Source organism: Galeopterus variegatus, unplaced genomic scaffold (genome assembly GCF_000696425.1).
Source record: "Galeopterus variegatus unplaced genomic scaffold, G_variegatus-3.0.2 Scaffold5302, whole genome shotgun sequence".
In the NCBI taxonomy this organism is placed as follows: Eukaryota; Metazoa; Chordata; class Mammalia; order Dermoptera; family Cynocephalidae; genus Galeopterus; species Galeopterus variegatus.
The window spans coordinates 210151-226679 of NW_007731413.1; the positions used below are offsets into that span (position 1 = coordinate 210151).

The 16529-nt window shown below is 53.8% G+C and overlaps 1 protein-coding gene across 1 annotated transcript; it reads right to left on the reverse strand.

The window, feature by feature from the left end:
- Window positions 1-1954: 1954 nt before the first annotated feature.
- On the reverse strand, window positions 1955-15487 carry LOC103604646 (adherens junction-associated protein 1-like). The gene is made up of 4 exons (XM_008589220.1): window positions 15397-15487; window positions 12746-12988; window positions 10764-10895; window positions 1955-3071 (listed from the first exon to the last, which is right to left on the reverse strand). Exons 1-3 carry the CDS (start codon window positions 15438-15440, stop codon window positions 10823-10825), a joined length of 360 nt encoding a protein of 119 aa, XP_008587442.1. The 5' UTR covers window positions 15441-15487; the 3' UTR covers window positions 1955-3071; window positions 10764-10822.
- Window positions 15488-16529: the final 1042 nt, after the last annotated feature.

Consider the following 16529-nt stretch of genomic DNA (forward strand, 5'->3'; position numbering starts at 1 on the left):
AAACCCTACCACCCTTCCTTTGAGTACTTTTCCTGAACAAGAGAGCTAAAGCAAACGCGAAGGACCAGGCCCGGGGTGGGTGGGGACTGTCTGCTTGTGGACTCGGAATCCCAGAGGTCAAGCTGGGAAGAGAGCACACTGACCAACACAGAGCATCCCAAGGCTGCAGAGGGACTGCTCGGGCCAGAGGCATCACGTACCGATACATGAAGCACCTGGGCATGTGCACACAGGGCCTGATTCAGAAAAGCGCCGCGCGCCAGCTCCACCGACTCTGGGCAGGCCGAGTTCTGCAGGTCTGCTCACTCTCTCATTATCTCCTCCGACATGGATGCCATTCCCAGTTGAGGGTCCGGGAGACAAGGTAACCACTTAGAAATAAAACACCTTTACACACCCTCCCTCAGTCACCAAGGACCTAGCCTTCCCCTACATGGATTTGTTCTGACAGACGTGGGTGCGGAACTAGACTGTCTGTCGTGGACCGTGCACCTGCTTGCTTGTCTGTGTGTGCACATCTCGCAGCCCCGCCCTGAGCATGTGGCTGTCATGGGGGACGTTGCTATCTTAAGCTTCCTTCCATCGCTCAATGTCCTGTGAACTCCAGAAAGAGCTCAGGGTATGCAGAGCGCAGCCCGCAGCCAGGGAGAGGGGCTGAGATGCAGTGAGCGAGGACAGGGCAGATCCCAGGATTCTGTGGGGAACCCGGGCTTCCCACTGTCAGTGCCACCCCCGCCATCACCTGCTTTCTGGTAGGCTTGCTCTGGAGCTCAGAACGCCAAAGGCCGGAGCAGTAGCCTCCACTGCCTAGTGGGCGCTGACAGCCCTGGCCTCACGCTCTCACCCAGCTGTGCTCACCGGGAGTCAGGAAGGCCCCAGCACCCACCTCCAGAGGGCCATGAGGGTAACGGGACAGGAGGCTGGCCGAGGCACAGACAGGAGCGGTCGAGCGCCCTGCAGGAACCTGGAGATGGTCGGATGGCGGTGGTGGATGTTTGTGTGGTCTCGGTATGTGCCAGAGCTTCGGGGAAAATGACAAAACCAAATCGCACAGAATGACTTTCCCCAGGCAATACCATGGATCCAGATCCCAGCATGGCCATGTTACAAAAACAACGTTTTCCCCTCCATGGGCATCACTGGACTTTCACCAATTTCAGGAGATACAGAAGTGAACTCTTCAAGCACGCTTCAAGGAGTTTCAGAGGGAAACCGAGCTCAAGGAAGATCCATACTTCATTAGCCTGGTCAATAAGCAGGAGCAAGGGTCCATCTGACCTTTAACCTTTCACCCCAGTTTGTGGTATTTCACCCAATTCCTTCACGCACCCTAGTGGTGAGATCAAGGGCCTACGCGGCCGTGCACAGGAGGTACATTCTTTGGAGACAGGCTACCTGCACCTGATTGGGGCTTCCCCCTGGGGAGGAAACATCCTCTAACAAGGAAGAGCTCGATGCCATAATATGGGACCCCTAACCCTACAGCACCCCGTCCTGGCAGCGAGTCTGGGGCACCAGGAAGCCTGTCTAAGATGGGACTTGGTGGGAGCTGCCCCGCCAGGAGCATGGCAGTACTTTTAGTAAAGTGTGTGGTTGGGACTCTCTGTAACCAGGCTCTGGCCTCAGGCCCCTACTCTACTGGGAAGATCTATAGAAGGATTCTTGATGGCAAGACACAAACATCAGCCAACGGGAGCTGACGAGAGGACAGCATCCTCCCTACAGTTTCCCCCAAGAGTCAAAGTCACCCTCGGGCCCAAGAAAAAGCGGGGCGACCTCTGTCCACCGACGTGTGGGAAGGAAACACAGAACACGCTGAGGTATGGCCCAAGCGGGAGCAGCCTGGACTGTTTGCACCTCGGATGAATATTTTTCGTTTTCAAACAAATCGGAGCCCTCACGGATTTCTGCATTCTGCCCTGGCATACGCACATACACTGTGACGATATAATCCTTTAATTTTTGGAACTGGAAAATTTCTTTAATTCGATCTATGCTTGTATAACACAAATGTCCGAGACTCCACCACCCACCCAACCTGGTGCTCAGGCCCAATTTATAAGCAGCCAGCTACGTAAATGTGTGCATGGCTGTTAGGTAGCATCTCCAAACAATTAAATGAAAAAAGATAATATTTATGCATGTGTGTGTGTGTGTATATATATATATATATATATAAAACCATGGAATTCTTAATTCTGGCCCAAGGTAACAGATCGGGCATTTGGTGCCCCTCGCTGAATATCTAGCAAAGGCAGGATTTAAGGGCCTCCTTGTCTGGGTCAAGGCTGGCCCCTGAAAGAAAGGTGATGGAAGACCAGGTCACCAGAAAGCATATGCCCACCTGTAAAACTGCATTTCCAATGTATGTGTATATATGTGTGTGTGCATGTGCAGATGTGTGCATGTGTGACAGGTGTGTGAGGTGTGTTGCCAGAGTAGAAAACACCAGTGTATTCCGTTCATACTAAGCATGTTAAATAAATCAGATTTTTGTAACCTATAACACAATTCTTTTTTAAAAAGGAACATTGAAGATCTTCAAAAATTGCTACGGTACAAAAAAAGTGTGTGTGTGTGTTTGTATTTATATATTTATATATATATATATATATTAACCAGAAATAGTGACTCTATCGGAAGAGATTGCCACCCCTGTTTTCTGTAAGATTTCTACGCGTGATCCGCCCGGCCCCGGCTCTGCGGCCGAGCCTTTCGGGTCGGTACATGGCACATAATGGTATTATTGGCACAGCTTCAGAATCGTAGTACGAATCCCAGGTTCCGGATGCTCCCTCCTGTCCTTTTCACTCGGTCTCCTTTTCTCTCTGTCTCCAGTTCCTTTCTCGCATGTCTTCCTTCTGTTCTCCAAAGAAAACTCCGGGAGAAGGCAGTCACCCATAGGCTTGAGCATTTTTACAAAAATAGATTTGGCCTTGAGCGTCCTGCTCTGTGAGTTTCCCAACGGCAAACAGAAGTGGCAGGTGCGGGGACCCTCCCCTTAGACAGTTTAGTTTTAGGTTTTGTATTTTTTTGTTTTGTTTTGTTTTTACAGGTTCACCAACGGAATCCTGTGTGGAGAGAAAACAGGAAGAGGTTAAACGGCAGCAGCCCGAGGGTACGGGGATCTGGGGGGCTCAGGGTCCGGCTGAGCCTCTGCATGCAAGGCCCAGCCCCTCTCCTCAGTTAACAGACGCCAGGAGTCCCAGGAATACCAAGTGGGGGCCCGGACCTTGTACTAATTACTGGTGATCTACAGAGGTCTGGGCTTCCTAAGGGAGGACTGGGATCACCCCCATTCCCTCCTGGGGATGCTGCACCCCATGCGTGCACACCGGCCGGCCTGAGTGTGTCCACCAGCGCTCACTCCCTGTCCAGTCCCGGCTCGTGAAGGGCAGAGCTGTGCCCGCTTGGCTCCTGCACTGCAGGAAGAGATGGAGGCCGTTTCCACCCGCCAGGACTCGGGAGAGACGAATGGACTGTGTCAGAACCACCACCTCCTGGACCTCCCCAGGGGTGGTCTTGCTGAGGGGAAAGGAAACTGAGTCCCACCTGCGTGCAGGTCGGCCCTGAGCCAGCCTGTGTGTGCAGCTTGGAAGATGGGAACCATTTTTCTAGCTCAGGGAGAGGCCCCAGCAGGTCTGCGTCCTACAGAGAGTCCGACAGTCACCCTGGGCACTCATGGCCAGGTGAGCTGGAATATGTCACAGCCCAGCCTGCTCGGGTACTGTTGCTGGAAGCTACATCTCAGTTACAGGGATGGGATGCTGTGTGTGTCCCCCACTGTCCCTCAGAGCTCCCACCAGCACCCCACAACCACAGGCAATTCATTACGACTCTCAAAAAATAAGAAGAGAATGCCTTTGCAGCCTCATCTACACAGATGCTGCAAATCAGAAAATGGGGGGGTCCCCAAATTGCAGTTGGGAAAAGCACTGGGGTAGGGGGAATGCCCTCACTTTCCCAGACCCAGCAAGTGGCCTGACCAGCAAGCGATTCAGAAATAGATTCCTGGGCCCCTGTCTGGAGACCTGAGTCAGGTCCTCTGGGCAGGGTCAGTGATGGTGGGTTTTTAAGAGCTCCCCAGGGGATTCCGCTGCCAGTCAGGCCCAGGTCATGGCAAGCGATTCAGAAATAGATTCCTGGGCCCGTGTCTGGAGACCTGAGTCAGGTCCTCTGGGCAGGGCCAGTGATGGTGGGTTTTTAAGAGCTCCCCAGGGGATTCCGCTGCCAGTCAGGCCCAGGTCATGGCCCAGCTCATCTCAACAGATGAGGGTGTGGTGTACTTTCTCCTGAGCCAACTAAGCCCAGTGCAGTGACTCTGGCTGGGACTGTGGGCTGTAAGCACCAGGTGGCATACACCTGCAGGCTGTGGACGCATCCTGGTAGTGGCTGGCCCGGGAGAGCTCCGCCTGCTCAGCCCCGTGTTTGTTATCTGCACCATGAGCCTCCACACCTCAGATCTGTTCAACAGGGGGCAGAGGTGCGAGTTCCTCCCCTGGGCCCCTCCCAGTCTGGACGACAGAGCCCAGACCCCTGAGCATCCCCTCTTCTCGCCTCTACCTCCAAATGACACCAGTTTGGGCAACTCTATGAGGCCCCAAATGGAGGGTCCACTCAGCTACTGTGGAAATGCCCATAGCCACGTGCGTAAAGACGCGGGACATCCCATGGGGTTGACGCCGGACCTCTCCTGGTAGCCCTTACTTCAGCTACGCCCCACCCCTACGGACCCCCCCCATGTCTCCAGGACTGGGGGTGGGGTGTTCAACACAGAGAGAAATGTCCTTCTCGCATGTCCATCTTCTTTCTAATTTTTTGAAAGTTAAAAAATGTGGACAAATACTGCGTGATTCCAGACATATGAGGTCCCTAGTGTAGTCAAGGTCACAGAGGCAGAGATGGGGGCAAGGGGCTGGGGTGCGGGTGTGGGGAGTCATGGTTCAAGGGGTACAGAGTTTAACACGGGATGAGGAGAAGTGGTATAGAGACGGAGGTGGCAGTGGTGGTACAATGACATGAATGTGCTCAATACCCCTTGAAAATGGTAAAAATGGGAACTTTTATGTTATGCATGTTTTACTACAATTAAAACATGTTAAAAAATTAAAAACGGGGTCACTGGAGGTGGGGCTTGGTGATCCCATACCCGGTCCTGGTGGCCTGGGGCATCTGTCCCTGGCCCCTGACTGATGATCGTTAGCAACCACCCTGCACTCTCAGAGGTGCCCAGGGTTGGAGAGTACGCCGCAGGAGGCCCGCCTTAACAAGAAAGGTTTCCTGCATGAACCGCTGCCAGGGCTGCTTTCCAATCCTTGACCCTGACCCCGAACACACATCAAGGCCAGAGGAGCAGCTCTCACCCCCTCCCCCGCCAGCCATTCTCCCGGAGTTGTTCCCAGGTAGACTGTATCCTGCCGTTTTCCTATTTATTTATTTATTTATTTCCTTTTTTGTCTTTTTTCGTGACCGGCAACGGATCGCAACCCTCAGTGTCACGCCCGTACTGGACCGGGACCGGCCACGGGATCGCAACCCTCGGTGTTGCCCCCGCACCTCGCTCAGCCAGTGAGCGGCCGGTCTGTATGTGGGATCCGAACCCTCGGTGGGAGCGCTGCCGCGCTTCCCAAGCGGCGCACTGTAGCAGTGCACCACCGGGCCGGCCCCGTTTTCCTATTTAAAGAGCATTCTGCTTCCTACACTGGCTCGTGGATCCTTCCAGACTCACCCTTCCCTCTTCCTCTTCCCCATCATGTTCTAGGCAGCACCGTAACCTCAGATTGTAAATCTTAAACCACACATCCTTCAGGTTTCAGCTAAAAAGGGTCCTCTCCTTGGGGAGGACTTCTCAGACAGCCCTTCCCTTCCTAAACGTGCTCTGAGTCTGATTTCTGTCTCCTGGGGGTGCTGCGCACTACGTCTCAGCTGTAGGACAGTCTGGGCGTGTGTGTGACGAGGCTAGCCGGACACTCCCTGAGCACGGCGCACTCCCCCTGCCAGGTTCAGCCTCGCTTCATTCAGGCCCCAGCCCTGTGCTGCCCAGGGTGGGAAATCTACTCTAAATGGAGCTAAGAGAAGTGGCGTGGGCATGAACGCAGCTTGGTCCTTGGCCCTGGGACTAATCCTTAATAGCCTGACACGGCCTCCAGGTGCTGCCTGCAGGTGGATGCTGGAGGGAGAGACGCAAGGCGGACCGTCAGGGATGGGCTGCAGCCTGCACCCAAGTACCAGATGTCTCTGCAGCTACGCGGGGAAGGGAGCCTCTTCCAAATCTATAGGCAAGTCTCTCTACCCTGTGTCTCAGGATGAAACGGAGAAAGACGGAGAGATGGTGCCAACCCTGGGGGGCGGGGGCTTCCCTGCAAGGGCCAGGCAGGTTCCCAGCACCAGGCCTGGGAGAAGGGGTTTGGGAATGCCCACGGTCACCTTGCAAGCATGCCCTAAGTTCTTGCCAAAACCCTGATGCTCAAACTTCAGCTCATAGGGGAGTGCTTGGATTTTTCTGTTCCCAAGGCTCAGCACATGAGCCTCTCAGACTAGCACCAAGCCCAGAGGGACTGAGGAACCCAGGCCGGTTAGGAAAGACAGACAAGGTGGGCCCCAGAACCTCTAGCTGGAAAACACACATGGGCAAAGGCAGGCATCCACAAGAGGTTCCCAGAGCCTTCCGCTAAAGGGGGAAGCAGGTGTGTGGTGCCAAGTGATCTCTGAGATCTGGACCTGGGATAAATTCTGCCCTCTGCTGCCTAGAAGGGGATTCTCAGCTGGCCTGGCCCCCATCGGGCTGCAAACATCACAGGGGGTCACTGGGTATAATAGTCAGTGTCTGTTTTTGCAAAACAAAGAGAACAAGCAGACTAGGTGCCCCTGGGCACAGCAGCTACTGGTTAATTTCTCCACGATCTAAAAGGGCCACTTCCCCTCAAAGTTTTTTCAATGCTGATTCTCATTTTTTTTGATGCTGGATGTTTCTTTGAAAAAAAGTGTTTCTTTGAATTACAAAAGCTAGATATTCTATTAATGTATTTAAAAAAAAAAAAAAAAAAAAAAAAACGTGGGAAGGCTCAGGTGCGTTTCTTATTTCTTTTTTATTAGTTATGTCATCAATGTGTTTTTGAAAATAATAACACATGATTTATTTCTCACTTGCTTCAGATTCAAGAGCTTTTATGACTTTGCAGGCTCTGTTTGGAATAAAGTGGCCTTGGCAAATGCAAAGAGCTGAACACTAATGAGGTTTTCTGAAGTTTACTTTTTATATGAAAAATGACAGGAAATTAGCCCCTGTGCCAACAGCAGGCCAGCTTCATTTTCTCCTTGTCCGCTGCAATTCTGTCCCACCAGGGAGGTGGTCTGAGGCAAGAATCTGCTGGAATCTATCCTAGAGGCTGAAGCTAGGGACACAGAGCACACACCTGCCCAGGAGCCACGGGCGTCCCAGACCACCTGCCCTGCAGGACAGCAGACTCAGCCACAGTTTGGGTACCAAATGTGCATAGAGGTTAGAGTGAGAAGACATTGGTGGTGTAAGAAACTGCTATGTCATCATTAAAAATGCATTTGGAGAGGCTTAACAGCTATGCAAGAGATAAATATCTCCACTGGCTCTTAAGCCTTAATTAAATGTTTTAGCATTAATTGCTATTTATTTAAGGGACAAGAAGCACCCTAGTAAATCTGAGCTACTTTCTTGCTTTTCTCTGCCCGGTGCTCATGTTCAGGCATTAATTGCAAGAATCAGGAGATACTTAGAATCCAAATGCTCTCGTCCAGTGAGTGATAAACCGTCTGTCCGGCACGAGGTGACGGAATCTTCAAGCATTTATCAAGGACTAATGAGGCGGTTTGCATAGCCCTCTGGTCCCACCTATGGAAAAGGAGGCTGCCAGGAGTGAGCTTTGTGTCAACAGACATGGTGGCTGAGCCCAGCTGGCTCTGGGTAGGTGGCCTCTTGGCTCTTCTCTGCTCCCCAAATAACCTACTCAAGATCCACAGGGCAACGGCCAAGCTCTTTGGACAAGAGAGATTCCCTAGTGTAAATAATATAGATGGAGGTGGTCCTGGAAAAGCTTAGGCAGTTGGGAAGTGGGGTCCACTTGGGGCCCAATTGGGGGCACTGGCACCTTGTGCTTATGCCTGGGAGTGGCACTCAGAGAGGGCACCGGCACTGTTGGGGGTGGGGGAGGCTTCAGTGCTCCATGTTGCTGGAAGGGGATAACCACGCTGATGAGGCAGGGAGGTTTTCTGGAGCAGAAAACCCCAATTTCCCCCCAATTTTAATTTTTGTAAAAGTCAGTGCTGTGGCTCCCCACTCTGATGCCAGAGAGCAGTCCCTGCGTTCAGGCTTTTGGATGCTTAGGAGCTGGCCTCTGCCCTGCAGGGTCTGGCTGAACATCCCTGAGATGCCAATTTTGTTGGAAAGCCCATCTTCGTCTCCCACCCAGTTGGGTGTGGGTGAAACGGGGACCGAAGCACACACACAGGAGGGCTGGGTCTAGGGCATGGCCAGGGGGTTTGCAAGCCACACTCTTGGACAGTTGGGCAGCATGCGCCCTGGAGATGGACAGCCTGGGGATGATCCAGCCCCACCACCTACAATCTGACTGACCTTGGCCAAGTCACTTTACCTCCCAGTGTCTCAGTTGCCCCACCTGTAAATGGGGTTGCTGGGAGGACTGAACCAGTTCCTATACATAAAGAGTGCTCCTGTGAACAGCCATTTGAACATCCACATTAGGGAACTGTCCCTCTAGGGAGGCTACCTGGAGACAAAGGTGGGGCCTCCAGTTCTGAGGGCCTGCGGTTCTTGGAGGGCGGGAGTGGAGATCTTTGACACAGACCCAGCATCTCCCAGGTCAATGAATTCGGCCTCAATGCACTATAAAAATCCTAACTGAGATGCTGGCAGCCACCTAGCCCGGCAGAAGCTCCACCAGGCGAGTGGGAAAGCCGCTGCTAATAAGCAAGCTCCCGTTGCTAGCTTGGCTGAAACTCTGGAGGGGGCTCCGTCTGTAGCCTTAATGAGGTGAGTCACATTGAGGCAGACAAAGGCACATGCTTCTGATGGATGTGCCCTGCCCAGCGCATCCCGAGGAACGGCTGGGGACAGACCGCGTCCTGCCCACCCTGCCCACACAGACTCAGCAGAGGCCTTTGCAGGGCGGCTCGCTTCCCATTCTAATCTAATCACATCTCTCTGCCCGTTGGCGGAGCATTTTGGCTTCGGGACAGGGAGTGAGGGCTGGAGATTTGATTTGGAGCAAACATGCGATTCATTAGCGCCGGGATTAGGAACTGACCGATGCGTTCCTGCTTCTGGCTGCAGCTGGCTCCCCCGGCCCCCAGCTAGTTGCCACAGGCTGAGTCCTCGAGACCCTCCCTGCCTCCGGGCCTTCAGCCCACTCTCTCCACAGCATGTTCCCTTCAGTCCCCAGGGTCAGAAGGTGAGCAAAAAGTAAGAAAAACATTTTCAATGATCGATATCCCACCCTGGAAATAGGGCTCGCTGCTCACGCAGGTGAGCTGATGTCACATTTAGAAGGACCATCTGGGGGAAGAGGTTTACCCAGTGAACGAGCAGAACGAACGAGATGAGAATCCTTAGAAAGCCTCGCCTTGAAAAGAAAAACAAGCCAAAGAACAAAGACAGAAACAAAACCCGGGTGCGTGTATAGACGTGCACGTAGCACGTCCGGAGCGTGCAGTCGTGGGGGCGAGATGCTCTTCCCCAGCAGCCCGCATGCTCAGAGACGCAGCACAGAAGAAAGCAATTTAGCGTTAGCATTGAAGTTAATATCACTGAAAGCAAACCAAATGTTCCTATCCACCAGAGCGTGGAAAATTCATCCTGTTTTGGTGCCGGTCCCTGGCTTCAAATTAGTAGATGTCCCAACCCTTCACTTTCTTTCTTTATCATTTTCCTTCTTATCTCTTATTTTTATATTTCAAAATTGTACTTTAATTCTGCCTCGCGCCCTCCCCCAGTGTAAAGGCGTGGGATGGAGGTGTGATTCCCGCCCACCCGGCCCCACCCTCCTCCCCTCCTGTTGCAGGAGGTGGCACTGCCACTAGGCTTGTTTCAGGAGATGGGTTTCCCGCCACACGGGCCAGAAGAAAGCAATTTAGCGTTAGCATTGAAGTTAATATCACTGAAAGCAAACCAAATGTTCCTATCCACCAGAGCGTGGAAAATTCATCCTGTTTTGGTGCCGGTCCCTGGCTTCAAATTAGTAGATGTCCCAACCCTTCACTTTCTTTCTTTATCATTTTCCTTCTTATCTCTTATTTTTATATTTCAAAATTGTACTTTAATTCTGCCTCGCGCCCTCCCCCAGTGTAAAGGCGTGGGATGGAGGTGTGATTCCCGCCCACCCGGCCCCACCCTCCTCCCCTCCTGTTGCAGGAGGTGGCACTGCCACTAGGCTTGTTTCAGGAGATGGTTTTCCCGCCACACGGGCCACACTCGTGGTAGCTTGCCTTCGGGACCGAACGGTGCTGACCGTCATGGTCCTGGTGCTGAATTGGGGCTCACGAGCATCCATTACTGTCCCCCATTGGGAGATGAAGGGCACGTCTAACATGCAGCTTACACACCCAAAGCCCAGCCCTCTGGTTTGCATTCAGAAAAGTAACGCCATTGGAAATCCACCTGCCACATCAAGAAGGGCTCCTAATTATCCCAAAGTGGAGACAGGGAGGGGACAGGGGTAGGTGAAGAAAAGGGGATTAAAAAAGAAAATCAACATTCAAAGAAAGGCACCTACCATGAAATAGACACATGGCGTCTGCCCTGCCCCCAGGAGGTAAAAAAGACTTCGGCCAGTCAGCAGGAGATTTCAAACCATTTCTCAGACACGAAGGCCACAGGAATCAGATGCCGATCAGAAGAGGAAGGTCTGCAGCAAGCAGAAAAACGGGTTTGTGCATGCTGGTGTGTAACCCGCCGTGGGCAAGCCGACCAGGCCTGCTCTGGACAGCCACTTCCTGAGAAGAGAACCCAGGAAGGACATGCCCCACTCGGGCCCACTGGCCTCGGGCAGGAAGGGACCCCCTCCCCGCGGCTGGGGAGAGGTCTTCATTTGCTGACACCCACAGCACACCAGGACTCTGATGTGGAGGCCAGAAGGCTGGTGGTGTTCCCCTCACCACCTACCCCCCGAGTTGTGTCATCTCCAGAATTTAGTTTTTGAATTTGCAGGACAAGCCCAGAGCCCAGGGTCTCCACCTCTGATGGCAGAGACGTGATGCATTTCGTTGCACGTGACAGAAAGGACAGGACCTGCCTCCTGAAATGTCTCCCCCATATTTCTTCACCGTTGAGACTAAGCTACCATTTCCCAAGGCCAGTGAGATCCCACAGAGCATCACCTTGGGCCAAAAAGCAAAAACCTGACACTTCCATGCCAGGGCATGAGAATGCCTGCTCCATGCTTGGACAGGGCACATCACACCACACGGCACAGAGTGGCAGAAAACCAAACAACGAGGACCAACCCACAACCCTCCCTCCCTCCCCCAAAAGGCCAAAGCCCTGGTGGGCCAGGGTCCATATCTGAACTGACACACATACGTTCAATGAAACGGTTTGAAAATCCTTTTGCCAATTCTTTGTCAACTCCGCATTCTGGAAGCCTGAGATGCCACCACCAAGCTCCTCAAATGTCTGAGTGTGAAATCAAAGAGATTCAGGACAATAGCCCTGAGCCCCTCTGTCCTCCACTGGAAGGGAAGGAGTGTCTGAGGACAGAGTGCTGCAGAGTCCACGAGGCGCCATGAGAGGAGGCGCAGAAGACCCCTGCTCGTTCCAGCTGCCAGCATAGGACACACTGGTTGCGGACTCGGCAGATGCCCCGCATGCCTCGATCACCGGGGTCCTGCTTTCCTGCCTCGAACAATCGGCAAACAGCATAGACGTGAGCACGCTGCCCACCCTTTCCCAAAGTGAGCCCCGTCGAGCTGCCTCACCCTTGGTCCCATACCAGGGGGAACCCTTTAGGAGACCCTGGGCAGGGTCCCTCAGCTGCTAGCAGTGAGCCCTTGAAGGCAGCCTCGTGGCCTACTCACTTCTTCCTATGATATTTAAGTTGTTGGAGGTTTTATTTTTTAATTTACAAAATGATGCATGAGCAAACACTCGCTTAAAAAAAATACCTTATTGATATTTTAATTGAATTCTGGACAAACCTTCAGAAGCTGGCTCAAGGGTTTATGAAACGTTCCCAGGGGTGGTTGTTGGGGTCTGTCTCCTTTGAGGGATTACACATGAGTAATGAAAAAGAGCATTTAATAAAAACATTTGGTCTGGGAGTCTGGTTGGAATTTGGTATTTTTGCTAGATTTGCTGCTGACATTTTATTGATGGGTGCTCAAAGATCCTGACTCTGGGAGGGACCAGTTGTAATTTGCTGATATTCTGGAGGCCAATTTGGACTCTGCAGGATTACGGCTGGCCGCACGGCCTCGGTGGTGTGTAGCCAGGGCTGGGGAAGGCGCGCTTCCATCCGCCGCCCAGGTTTAGGGTCTGGAAGGGAACGCTCGCTGCTGCATTCTTGGGGTGGCAAAACACCTGCTGATCTATACCCTGCCCCTCCTGTTTTGCCAAATCAGCTTCCTGCATCTTCTGGGCTCCTCAAAGCGATCTAAGGAATGACTTACACTGACCAGTAGCCCTAAGCTGGGCCGTGCCCGGCTCTGGGGTCTGGGCCACCAGGAGCTCCATGACTTCGGGGCCCGAGCCTGAGCTTACCGGTTTCCATTAAATGTGGACTTGTACTCCCCCGTCGGGTGCAGCGTCTCATCCGTGTACACGGGCGCCGATGCCCTGACACACTCGTGGGAACACTGGAGGGTCTCATTGTAGGCCGTGAATATGTCCAGGCTGCTGGGCACCCGGGCAGGGGTGAAGTCGGTCAGGTTCTGGCAGCTCTCTTCCTGCTGGTTGGTCTTCCTCTGGTGGCTGTTCCGACGAGTGTTCCTGCTTTGGGCACAGCTGGAAGAGAGAGAGGCTGGGGTGGGGGGCGGCCGAGGCCAAAACCCACCAGCGCAGCTCCAGCGTTTCAACGGTGGAACCCTCGCTTCCAGGCATTAGTTATACCGCATTTAATATCAAGTGGTAATTCCCAACCTCTCAGAAAGATCAGCCACAATCAAGCAATCTGCTCTTTTTAAAAATTTATATATAAAATAAAATTTGAATTTTAAATGCGGCCATTATCAAAGGAAGAACTATGAGGTAAGCCATCGAGCTGTGTCGTCGCAGAGCTGGTGCCTTGTTTGGCTGAAGAATGTCAGCCAGACAGTGCGCTGCTGACTCGGTTTCCCCATTAATGCCTCGTGGGATGAGAACTGTGGTGGTTGCTGGCTGCTAGAGGGGCCTTGAGAGTGTGGGAGCCTTTGGGCACAGGCTGGGGTAGTCCGTGCCTTCACTTCAGAATGGACATGCCACTGTCTTTGGGGACAATTGATAAGGTGGGAACCCCTGTCCACATGCACAAGCTGGAAATGATGGGAGCCTTTGGGCACAGGCTGGGGTAGTCCGTGCCTTCACTTCAGAATGGACATGCAACTGTCTTTGGGGACAATTGATAAGGTGGGAACCCCTGTCCACATGCACAAGCTGGAAATGATATGGGATCGTCCTCTGCCCCCATAGGGTCTACTAAGGGAACTGTCCTGCCTTCCAATGGACACCTGCCTTATTTTCCTGTTCCTCTGGACCAGAGAGGCTTCCAGAGGCCACTTAGGATGAATGTGGGAATCCCACTCTCGTCAGTCGAGGGATTTGACCACAGGGGTCTTCAGGGACATCCCTGGATGCCACTTATAAGACAAGGTCACAAGAAGGTCTGGAGGGGTGGCAAGGAGGAAACTCCCCTCAGCTTGGGGAGCCACGCAATCTTCCCTCGGTCAGGATACCATCTCCCCTTCCCCCGATGCTCAGAGCTGCTGTGGAAACAGGGGTGCAGGGGGCAGGGGCTCACGGGCCTGTTTCCTCACAAATCTTGGTATTCCCAGTGAGACGGATCCTGACTCCTGGGGTAGAAACCCCACCCCAAAAATGAAAGTGAAGGGGTGAATGCAGAAGCCAGAGGCCAGCTGCACCCCAAAAGTCTTTCTGCAGGGGAAGGCCAGGTTCCTGGAACCCACTCACCCACCCCCAGGCTGTTCTCCCTGAAGGGCTCTTTGAAGGTTTGCTGCAAACCCCAAAGTGTTAGAAAATGAAGGAGAAGGCCTGGCTGCCTGTCACCCATGGGCCACAAAGTCTGCCATCTCCTTGGGAGAGATGAAGCTGCTCATCAAGATGGGATTTGTGTCGCCGGACACACACTTGGTCTAGGAGTCCTGGAGCCCCTCCTCTGGCCAGCACCTGCCTAAGAAGCTCTGCTATGAACTTCTCTGTGGTCCTTGCCACCTGTCCCCAGAAAACACCAGGGACCCAGTTTGCTGGCCATCAGGAGGCAGCTTCAAAGTCTCGCTGGGTGGGCAGGAGGTTTGTTCTGGGGCTGTGCCACCACCTGTCACTAGGTCCCACCTGCTCTGATCCCAGAGCTTGGCTTTGTCTCCCATGTCTACATGTTTCCCTGTTATTCAGAAGCTCAGGTGCTGATTCTGCCCATCAGCCCTGCCTGTGTCCATATTACTATCTGCAGGCAGCGTGGGGATCACTTGGGTCTATTACTCCACAAGGGAATTTCGGCTTTGATGCTAAAAGGAGACACAGTTGCTACAGAAGCGGCTGCAGGCAGGTGGAGGCAGGGTCACCCAGCAGCTCCTGACTTTCTCAGGGGTGTACCAGGTATGTACACCCAGTAAGGCTGTCCTAAAGTAGGCCAATTTCCAGGCAAAGCCAGGCAGCCTGGAGCAAAGCGGTAACCTAGTTCAGAGACAGAGTGGCGGAGAGAGGAAGGAGGGTTGCAGAAGAGGCTGGCCGCGCAACCGGCCACCTGAGACCGCGAGGGGCTGGTGCACGATCCTACCAGGCTGCTGGCAGGGAGGCCGCTGTCCCTGCTTTTCCAGGGAAGGGCCAGAGGAAATAAGCAATGGGGACCGTGCTCTGGGTGGGCAGCATCCAAGGGTACACTTGGATCCAGAGAAAGAATTCGGAGACAGGAAGAGCATGCAGCCTGAGAAACGATGGAATGAAGGCTGGGCTTGCTGGCTTTCTGTGGAGAAAGCCAGGGGGAGGGGGCCATGCCCCAAGGGCAGTGTCGGAGAGCTGCAGCCCTGGGGCGGAAGGCTAGCAGAGTGCAGGGCAGGAGAAGCCTCGCAGGGCTTTCTCTGGCCCAAACCGATCAGACGGTTCCCATTCCCATGGCTGTGATTCATCCAGGGCTACGCACCTCCCTGGGGACCCTACAGCCCCCCATCACCAGGCCAGGAGGGCCTGAAGAGCCTTACCAATTTTTTAAGACAAGAGTTGTGATCAGAGCAGCTATGACCATGATGAGGGAGACGGTGATGGTGATGATCTGATGCACAGCCAAACCTGGAAAGGAGGAAACGGGAGAGGGCAGGTGTGAAACCAGGCCCAGGCATGAAACAGAGCTCCGTCCTCCCAACCTGGGTGCCCTCGAGGGGACCCCGTGGGATACGACAGGCCCCCAGGCCCTCCTTCCCACTGCAGCCAGCTGCTGGTAGGTGCTGCGGGCACCAGGGTCAAGCCAGGGTGGCTCCTCCAGCTCTGGACTCGTTCCTTCCCACTAAACTGTGTACCTGAGCTGTGACCCGGCCCATGGGTGGCGGTGTCCTTTCTTGAACCTGCCAAGCCCTTCACCTGCTGCCTTTACCAGGCTGAGACATCCCTCGAGGACCTGTCACCCACTCCTTCCTCCTCTTGCACCCTGGGTGAGCTCTGATCCTGGATTCCAGAGGTGTGAGCACCAGGGCAGCTGGCCTGTGAGTGGGAGCAGGTTTGGCCTGACCCAGAAGAAACCAGGATGACCTGGGACTTACTGGGAGGAGGTGGGGAAGAGGGGCATGTGGTCCAACATCCTTGCAGACCCGGGGCCATGAGTATCATTGGGTGGCATATGCCTCTTTCCAGAGTCCTCTCCAATAAGTTCACGGCATGATGAGTTTCCAGGAATAAAAGATCCAGGCCAGCAGAGGATGCTTCCCAAAGGGGGATCCACAGTCTGGCCCCACTGCCCTGCCCCTATTCCCTGGCAGGGAAGGGAAAGGGGAGGGACAGTGGCATCAGCAGGACAGGGACAGAAGGACTGGCCACATCTGCAGCAGGGCAGCCAGAGCCCTGACCAAGAGCTGTGGGGTAACCATGCATGTGCATGGCAGAGGACAGGAATTCTCTCCCACACCTTCTCCCTGCCTCCGCCCCTCCTGCAACATCTGCCCCCGACCACCGGCCCAGGCAGGGGAGGGGAGAAGGCAAGCTTGTTACAGCCCCCTCCCCCGGCTCTACCCCAGGCCACATTGCTTCCTGACCACACATCTGTCATGTCCTTCCCAGGACCTGGACACTAGGAGCCTCCCCTGGCTGATTCCACTGGCCAGTCAGGGCCAGCTGGAAGGTC

What these genes read in the sequence shown, in the direction of transcription:
- LOC103604646 (XM_008589220.1), bottom strand. Translation starts at nt 15,440, where the DNA reads ATGGTCATAGCTGCTCTGATCACAACTCTTGTCTTAAAAAATTG. An exon ending in ACTCTTGTCTTAAAAAATTG is followed by an intron (nt 12,989 to 15,396) that starts GTAAGGCTCTTC and finishes TCTCTCTTCCAG; the next exon opens with CTGTGCCCAAAGCAGGAACA. An exon ending in TCCACATTTAATGGAAACCG is followed by an intron (nt 10,896 to 12,745) that starts GTAAGCTCAGGC and finishes TGCTTGCTGCAG; the next exon opens with ACCTTCCTCTTCTGATCGGC.